Source organism: Apostichopus japonicus, chromosome 2, assembly GCF_037975245.1.
Source record: "Apostichopus japonicus isolate 1M-3 chromosome 2, ASM3797524v1, whole genome shotgun sequence".
Classification (NCBI taxonomy): Eukaryota; Metazoa; Echinodermata; class Holothuroidea; order Aspidochirotida; family Stichopodidae; genus Apostichopus; species Apostichopus japonicus.
The window spans coordinates 3,967,535-3,977,584 of NC_092562.1; the positions used below are offsets into that span (position 1 = coordinate 3,967,535).

Below are 10,050 nucleotides of genomic sequence, written 5' to 3' on the forward strand. Positions count from 1 at the left end.
AAATTGATAGATATTTAAACCTTTAACATGAGCAACTATGTTAAAGTAGCATTTTACCATGTTAAAGTAGCTTTTCACATTTAAAGTAGCAATAAAGTAGACTATTATTAACCACAGACTTCAGTATAAAAAATTTGCGATCAGTTCCAGCTATGAATCTGCAGGAACTGTTGATCGGTGGCATAGTTACAACCATGACTGAAATTATGAAGGTATGCTCTTGTTTCAAATCAGAATAATGGAGAAAAGATTGATAATAGCCGGGTCCTCTCTCCCCTTGAATCAGCCTGATATGTCACCATTCATCTGCCTATGCACACGCAGGTGAGTGCCAGCCCCACACATCACCCTATGAAGTATACAAGAAGATGAGGCTTCTGGGATATCCCTCTTGTTGGTTCTAGACCTCCCTGTTACCCCTCTCCAAATTCAATCCCTTCCCCCAACCCTCCTCCTCCAAAAATTCCCCACCACAACCAGACACCCTCCATTTGCTTTTTTTCTTTCAAAATTAAAGCTCAGCAGCATTCTTACCTCTTGAATGTTCTAAATCCAATGAAAATGGAACAGCCCTGATGGATATATCCAGCATTTCTTTGTGGGTGCCAGCCCATGTTACCCTGTGAAGTATACCAGAGGATGAAGCCACCAGGATATCATCCTTTAAGCAGCAGAGGCTATAAGAGGAAAAGACAAGACAGGAAATTAAACAAAACAGAACTTGGACGTTTTGATAAATCTGGGAAACTCATTAAATCTGTGCAAGTTTATGACTTAGAGTGTTGAGCTCATCAAAATTTCTTATTTCAGCCCTTAATACCCCTAATTACAAGCCCACAAATATCATTTGAATAATTTGATGTTCCTCTTTCGAAGAAGACAATATAATATTTCACAAAAAAAATCGCCTAAGGCCACAGACCTGTGTTCAGTGTCCTTGAAACAAAGGTTGTGAAAAACAGAGGGATAACATAACAGTAGAAATTAGGCAGTCACTCCCTGTACATCATCAATGTGCATAATTTGCTAATATTTATTCATAAATAAAACTAGAATTAAGAAAAGAATTTTTAAAAGTCAATCATTGATGGATTTTGATGTGAGTTGCAGCTATTTTCATAACATCTATTACCTACTGTATTAGAGTGATGAGGACAATGCTGTTCATAGGTGTCCATAGACCTTTTATAATGTTATGACTAAAGAGGAACTTACCATACAACACCAGCTGATATGGATACACTGCATGAGAAAGCTATCCTGAGTTGAGGTACTGGTATGGTATCAGCCTCTGTCGTATCACGTCTATAGTAATGAGCACTGTTTAATAGAGATAGGTCATGGACAAAATCTAGTATCAAATTACTCTTCTAAAATGTATCAAATTTATCACTCCAGGATCAGCTGCATACTATGCACGCTCAGTTAATATTAGAGCAGGGCTTCCCTAACTCGGGTGCATGAACCCCATGGGGGTTGCATGAGTCCATCCCAGGGGGTTCGTGAGACGTTTCTGAAAGTCAAAACTAGATTACTTTTGTTGAACTAAAATCTGATATATCATATAATGTAGTAATGAACAAAAGTTGTACATATGGACAAACTCTTTTAGCGTTCCATGTTGCCAAAGTAGTACAGTACCGTGCATGTGATAAATAACTATATTACGAAACAGACACAGGCCGCATGACTTTGGTGAAGTTGGTGTACGCATGACAGTACGTCTTCAAGATAAAGAGCTGAACTTGAACTTGATCTTTTACGAAGCACTGTTCATATGCGTATTATAGTATAATAATGACTCAGATGGTGTCTCGAAAAGTTGGGGGTTCGTGGATGACTCTGACATCCACAGGGGGTTCGTGGGGATAAAGTTAGGGAAACCCTGCATTAGAGAGTCTAACAGCGGTTACATTAAAACAGTCACCAGATAAGCCAGGGCACTGTAGAAAACAAGAGTGCTGTAACAATGAGGAGACAGGTGACAAGTGAACAAAGATATAAATTCCCATTAAAAATTTGCTTTACATTATATGTAAATCATGCTGATTTGCATATATGCAAATACAGTATATCAAACGAATATGTTCGACAGTCTGCTGGTTTACAATTTAGCATTTATAATCCACAAAACCACAGTTAATACAAAACTGGATATTTTGTTTACTTGTTTACAATACTTGTGCAAGTGCAAGTTTGTTTTTTGCTCCCTGTGCAAATATATTCACATACCAATGCAAAGATCTGATTTTTCTTATCCAGATTTGACCAAATTCTGCATTAATAAGACTTTGCAAGTAACTGAGCACTGACGAACAGCTCAGCTTGCTGACTACAAAACTGCCACTTACAACAACAAAAAACAGGTTAACCAACTCAAAAGTCTAATAAACTTCAAATGTTAAAACATTTCCTGAGTACTTCCAGTCAGACACGTGTGTAACGAACACATTTCGCTTCTCATCAACATGAGGTGCTTCGGATGTTACAATATTTCCACAAGCTGTTTTACCCTTTCCACTTGTTCTTGAAATATAATCACACGCCTTAGTTTGTTTATTTTTTTTTCTTTCTCTTTCTTATCCATTTCTCCTTCATCCCTAAACAGAAAACACATGTGACTACTGTACCAGATAAAACCTCTGTGATTTCAGTAAAGGGAAATAAAACACTGAGTTTACTTCAGCTGTTGATTTGATACCAACCAGTACACTACGGTTAACTATGCCACACATCGAACAAGAGAGATACGGTACTGTACTACTGACGGGCTACTGTACTGTACTCTACGTGACTAGATAGCGCGGTAGATAATAATGAACTGTAAAGACTATATTATACAGTACTGTCTACATAATGATCATTACCATATCTTAGGCAGCTACAATATGCACCTGAAACTGTAACACAGGTGCATGTCAATAATTATGCATAAAAAATATTATAAAAATATACAGCCTACTGTAGCTGTATTATCATGTCTGGCATTCATTTTTTATATTTCTTAATTTTATTTCAGGACTTGTACAAGTTGTACAAGTACAAGCTCAATGGTATATAACAATGTATTAACAAATATACATCATTGTGATTAAATGGCAGAAATAATGCAACAAAACCAAAACTTACAGTAAACAGGAATTACATGTAGCTTGGTTAGCAAACTTGTCATAAATATAGACAGTTTTCATGTATTTTAAGCTTCTTTATTAACCTCAAGTGAATATTTCAAAGCCACAACAAGATAGCCTACTGTACCCTTAGATCTGGGTAGTACAACTCCACTGGGTGATATTGGACGATACTAAATTACTGAACATTTTAAACCTTCGCTGCTCAGGTCAAATGTCCACTGTATTTCTCCCCTCCCCCTTTTCCCTGACCCTCATCCTTCCTTCCAGACCATCGGTTCTTTGACCTTCTCATAGGTGATTCACATGTCACATACTGTACGAGGTACAGTACAAGAAACCCTTCCTTGTTGAGCAAGGATTGACATTCTGTTTGGTTCTCCTAGTGTAACAGTCGGAGTTCAGGTTACACAAGGATGTCATGTTACAAATTATACTACACTATGCACCTCATTACATAACGGTTTGTAATCTTCGGGAGGGATTAACCAATCGATTGTTTTCTGATATAGCTGAGCTCTACCTCTGCAGCCTCTAGTCTGTGTTGGTCCTGTAGTTGAGTCAGATTCTAAGGGGAATGTTTTTTGTTTGTTTCAATCAGACGTGCGCCTTGCAATGCCAGCTACAGTATCATGATCAGTACATAGATTAAGTGTACACAGAGATGGTGCAGATTATACAAACATGTTACCAGATCCGCTTTTCACATGAATTAAGTCTAGGGTAATAAGGGATAGCACCATTGTACAGAAGGATTAAAATCATGACCAGAGGCAGTAAACACAATCAGCCAGGATCTAGCAATTTAAAGGGATATACTGTATGGTATCCCTGGTCAATGTCAACTTTAACTTGCTCAACTAAAATTCTGGAAAATATCTACATCATAGTATTTTCTATGGCAAATATGACATTTTTTTTCTTCAAATTTGGTGATGACTTTTAATGTATCTGGCAACAAGCATAGTGAATGATGCATAATTTGGCATTTTAGCTATACATTTTTTTGGGAGAGGGGACTAAGTTTTAATATGCAAATCATTTAGCACCGGCAGAAAAAAAATATATTTAAACAACCCTGCCAGATGTACAGTATAGTATACCAGATCAATACCCACTAGAACTATTCTGCAGAATTTACACTGTATGAGAAAAGAAGGCAGGGGAAGGGGGTGGGGGCCAAAGGTGGGTTACATATATACCTCTTTAACAAGGTTCAAAAATGTTTAAACATAGTGCCCCGCCGTATAAAAACCATGACCGATCTAACCGAACCAACTTGCATCAGGTTACTGTACATGTAGCTACATACCAGATTTCTTAACACTAGACTGGTTGTACACTAATAAAAACATAGGATGTGTGAACTAAATACCATGCACACACAATCAGTGCCAATCTTGGTAGTATACAGTATACATGTACTATATATAGCGGACACATACCTGCATATGTACCATACACAGAGTCACGTTCAGTGATCTGGTTGTACACTAATAAAAACATATACCATACACAGAGTCACGTTCAGTGATCTGTAGCAATAATCTGATTTAGAGCAACATGCCTAGCAACATGGCCTACAGTAAATCTGGGATTAGATCTAGCAAAATATGTCAAGCTTGGTACAACAAAGATCTCTGTTCTCAGCACATATATATGCCATTGGCAATAATACTTACTGTACCAAATAAAAGTAAATTAAACTAGGGGAGGATTTATGTAGTGGAATGTAGCATATGCTTGCATTATCTTGAGAGGTAAATTTACTGAATGTCTTACTGACAAATCAATAGCCTACAGTACTTTCAGTTTCAGACACCTAGAATGTGTGTTAATTTGTCTTTTAAACTTAACTTTTATAAATAAAATAAAAAATTAATAGAAATTATGTTGATATTCCCTCCTAGCTTAGAAAACTAACAGAAAATTGAAGCTGCAGCAACTTGCAAATTGATCTGTTAGATGTAATGCAAGACAAACCGATTACATTAACCTTCTTTTTCTGTTTGTTAATTCTTTTTTTCAAATTAAAAATATATCAATTTAGAAATGTACACAAATACAGCGAGCCATTCTGTCTGCATAATGAAGTCGATTTCATCTCGAAGTCATCTTCGATGATATTAATTTCACTGGTAAACTGACTTTGTTGGGTTTCAATTTCCTTACAGTACAAGGGATATTCTAGTGGCTGAGGTTGATGACTTCATAAAATTACTGGATTTTCTGGGGCATCTATAAATCAAACTCACACCCACATAGCTATCTGTACCGTGAAGATTAGCATTTTTATGGGCAAATTTGCTGGTATTTTGTGAATGCATCTAACAACAACAGAGTCAATGATGTCATCAAGGTTTGATTCAGCTTCATACTTCAAGGATAGATCAACAAGAACCAAAAATATAGGAAAATACGATTTGGAAGAACATTCACAGTAATTTTCCCCTACATTTTCCTTTCCTCTTCCATGATCCGATCCCCTACCCACCCACCCCTTGTCTTTCTCTTCTTTAGACTGTATTGAGGAGTGTTAGCTCAGTGGTTATTGCCGGTACCTTTCAATCATAAGGTCCCGAGTTCCAGTCATTCCAAGAGTGATGTATGTTGTCCAGTTACAGAGTTGTTGACAATTGACTACTCATAATTATGGACGTCAAAATATGAATCTAAGAGACCGACTTTGGTCAGCTTGCGGCTTTGATAAGCCAACGAGGCTTCTTCACGAGTTCCTTCTTGCAGGAGGACCTAAAATACATACATAAATACATTGTGTACCGTCATTTGAATACAAATCTCATTAACCCTAGACACTCCGTTTCAATTCCTTTCTTGTATTTTTTTCTATTCATTATACCGTATGCATCTACACAGTGTTTAAAAGGTTACCAGTTCGTTTTGGGTACAATTCAGAGAGTGCTACAGTTGTGGCCAGACAGGTAAGCGAGGAGCGAAGTAAATATATCACGCAGAGATAATTTTTTTTCTCTTATCAATTTTTACTGACCTGCAACTAAGCTTCTGTTCTATGCTACTAAATTCCCCGTTTTTTTTTTTTTTAATTAAATTTTTCATTACCGCCTCAGGGTGTGCAAAGTTGCGTGTTAAAGACAATAGAATGGAAAGGATTTGGACCAGCTGTGGTACGATACGTATGTGTGAAAGGTGTTGGTCAGATGGTTAGAGTACATGGCAATTAAATAGCAATAAATATATAGTAATCTACCAGTCCATATCTTTATCGTTTAGGATAATTGCAACAATCTCAACTCTAAAAGACACGTATCCTTTATCAAGCTGTTTTTTTCTTTCATCCATACACACCACTAAAACCATCCAGTCACCATTTTTACCACCATCTTAAACGGAAAATTAGAGCTTTTCATCGCTCTCTGAAGACTGACATCATTAACAGGAAATAAAGTAATAAAACTGTACGATTCAATGTACTGACCTATTTGTCGTAGAAGCGTACATCCGCTCTGAGTCCACTTGATAAATTCGAAACAATAGCAGATGGCCACCTGTTGTCTGTATTAAAAATAGAAACAAAAGATAACACAAGTTTTAGTCATGAATATAAAACAGAAGGCTGGAAGAATAATATTACATTTGAGTACATTTAACTACTGTGTGCACTGTACACAGTAGGTTTATCACACAATTTTGTTGCCTAAATGATATATGTAGCCTATGTCAAGTAGACCCTCCCATCTCCCACCCCTTCTCCCTCCCCATGCACTGTTTGAATGTCTGGGATAACTTTGAAAATCTGAAAAAAATTCATCCAAGTACCTTCAATAAAAACGTCAACCTTTTTATACACAGAGGCCAAACGTGTCATATCTGCCATGGTGTGTACACCTCGTGTACAGTACAGTCAATGAGTACCGTACACACCTGTTGCATTCACATTATTATCACTTGGCATAAAATACATACTGTGCAGTTTTGTAACTGTTTATTTATGCACATGTTTTTTTTACTTTTATTATCTTTTTTTGTTTAATCACCTTGTGACATTTATCATTTTAAATGTATTTATACATTTCACTCGCATCACATGAAAACATTATTTCTCACAACTCTTATTATTATAAGCAAACAATACCAGTCTACTAGACTTTACAAAGTTTTGAATAATTGTTAGAATTTTTTGATGGGAACTACAGTATGATATGACTTTTAACATTTACAGTACAGTTGGCTCTCTCGTGACTCAGTTTCAAATTTCCATGACCTTTATTGCACATGTCCCACATTATGTTATGTACCTCCACCTACTTCTTTACAATTACTTAATTGATATTTATTTCACTTACTAAACTTATATAGTAAGAGTAAGAGTAAGAATAACTTTATCGACCATCAAAAGGAAACTACAAATGCTCGCAATGCAATGAAATAATGAGAAAGAAATAAACTGAAAAGAAAGAAAGAAAACAGAAATGGAAAAACAAGACAACCTAACGTTTCAAACTGATAATTATGAGTTTTAATAGCCTGAGGAATGAAAAGGTGAGAATGATATTACTCACTACTAAAGCACACAGCAGTACAGCACAGTACAGCACACAGCAGTACAGTACATATACTGTACTTTACAGTACGACGTGCAAATCACATGTGCTGGAACATTTACCTACTTGTAGTTTAAGTACACCTACGTATCACCAACATGTACTACTATTTAAATATCAATTCAATCAGACTGCTGTATTGACACTGTACCAGAGGATTACCACCGACTGCCGGAGGAGGCTAAGAAAACGTGATGTGTACAGTAACATATAGCTTCTGCAAATTAGATCGTATGCTTGCGAATACTTGTGTGAATTTGTAGTTAAATCTGTACGTACAAGTGCAGACTTTGTGCACATCAGGTACAATATAAATGTTACCAATATTATTGGTTGAATATTAGGTGCTCTGATTACAAAGGAATCAAATTCGTATTGTTCATCTGAAAGATCAATTTACGTCAACTGATTTTTTTTGTTTGACCAACCCCCCCACCTCCCCCCCTGAAGAAAAAAGCCTGTACCTGGCTATTACTTGGGAGATATGTTCTAAAGTCTTGCAGTGAACTCTACTGTTAAACTCGAATTGGCTGACCAGTCGTTATTGGATCTGCTTAATGCCCATCGGAACACAGGTCCCCCCCCCCCAATTGAATCAATAGATTGCTACTGGATCTGTTTAATGCCCATCAGAACATATAGGTCCCCATTGAATCAACAGATTGATATTTGGATCTGTTTAATGCCTTGATCCCCTCTAGATCCCCTCAAGTCCCTCAAGCATCAAGAGAGATGATGAAAAGCAAAACTCTAACGAATGTCATAAATAATTCAGTTGAACACCTTTTGGGACATAAATGCAGCATATTTTATAAAAAGTCACCTCAGAGCTACAGTATGATTTTTGCCCTTTGAATTTAAGACATAGATCTTTATGCATTTAAATATTTGCTAAGCTTGTAACTCCATTCTCACTATGCATAAGCATAGGTACCAATTTTGCCCATGATTGAAATCAGGCCATTTACTTCCACAGGAAGAATAAAGTTTGTATTTATTATTTATTTCCTTGACATTCATCCTTCCAGCACTGAAGCTACAAAACCCAACACACACACTGTATGCAGCCCCAAACATTACTGTCTACTTATTGATTAATTGTCAAATAATAATTCATGCATACTGTAACGAACAATGGAATCACAGCTTGTCATTTGACACAGGGCTTTTAAGTTCAAAGCTTTTCAGGGATTAAGCTCAATTTATTTACCCCCCAAAAAAATGTACCATAAAAACTATGTTCTTTCAAATGACATCAAACACTTACTATTTAGCTCTTGAGTGTTACATTTGTCCTAAAGTGGATACCTTGTGTGTATATATCAATATACAGTACATGTGTAAATTTGCTAACTATGATCTTTGATATCTAACACAAACTCATATATGTATTTTAATGTGTTAAGGCTTCTGTATTTAATTACTTTAGCAGTGCACTTTGCACTTTATTGTGTACCAATTTAAATCAACTTTTTGTCCAAGTTGTATTTTGTTGTGATTCAAAGTTTTGTACAGATTTCTTCTGTTTGTTCATTATCATGTTTAGCTAATCAATGCAGTTTGTACCTACCAGGTGTATATGTAACTTACAAAAAACACTCATTTGTACAGTCTCTCACCAAATTGTTCCAGCCTCTATGCAATACCACCTGAATTATTCAAAATAGCAATTTCATCTTCCATTTAACTGTACATATATCCCTAGAAATGAACAACTTTCAAAATTAAGCGAGAACTTCACGCTTTGATTAGAATTTAAGTTATGTACGTTCACCGTGACAACAATCCCATGTAAATGAGCACTTAGTACTGAATTCCCTACTGAGTTGTAAATTGTTAATGAATGGCAGGGGAAGTCTACTATTGATTGATTCACTACAGAATGACAGCTCTGCGGGCTTACACTGTGTGTACAAATGGTCAATACCAGGGACAGGATGGAATTCTAGTTTTGTTTCAATGAGCACTGCTGTTACCATATGATCTTTAACTACCTTTGAGGGAGCTCCATTTAATGTTTACATTATAAGACTGGAATTTGACAGCCCATTTATTGTAACTACTGGAGGTACAGTACCCCCCCCCCCCCCAGTAAATAATGTAATGACAACCGTTTAGCAGCACTCCTGATTCAACAAAGTATTTGTTTCATTGGCTGATAATGATACTGTATACATGTAGCAAATTTTGTGTCCCACAACTTTAATGTGACATTTAATGTGAAATTCATTTGCAAACCTTAAAAAGTTTGCATACTTGTAATTTCATCTTTCCTCATGGTATAAATTTCATGGATATTAAAAGATGAGTTGATCATAATTTTAAAACATTATGGA

At 36.2% G+C, this 10,050-nt stretch overlaps 1 protein-coding gene across 3 annotated transcripts in view; it reads right to left on the minus strand.

Annotated features, from left to right (window-relative positions):
• The window catches only part of LOC139974804 (guanine nucleotide exchange factor subunit RIC1-like), a 46,964-nt gene that overhangs the window by 25,733 nt on the left and 11,181 nt on the right, over nt 1-10,050 (minus strand). For all 3 annotated transcript variants that reach the window (XM_071982247.1, XM_071982256.1, XM_071982240.1), the window contains exons 4-6: nt 6,589-6,665; nt 1,216-1,320; nt 535-677 (exon numbers count right to left, since the gene is read on the minus strand). In XM_071982247.1, the coding sequence (XP_071838348.1) occupies nt 535-677; nt 1,216-1,320; nt 6,589-6,665 (325 nt within the window). The remainder of the gene's footprint in view (nt 1-534; nt 678-1,215; nt 1,321-6,588; nt 6,666-10,050) is intronic.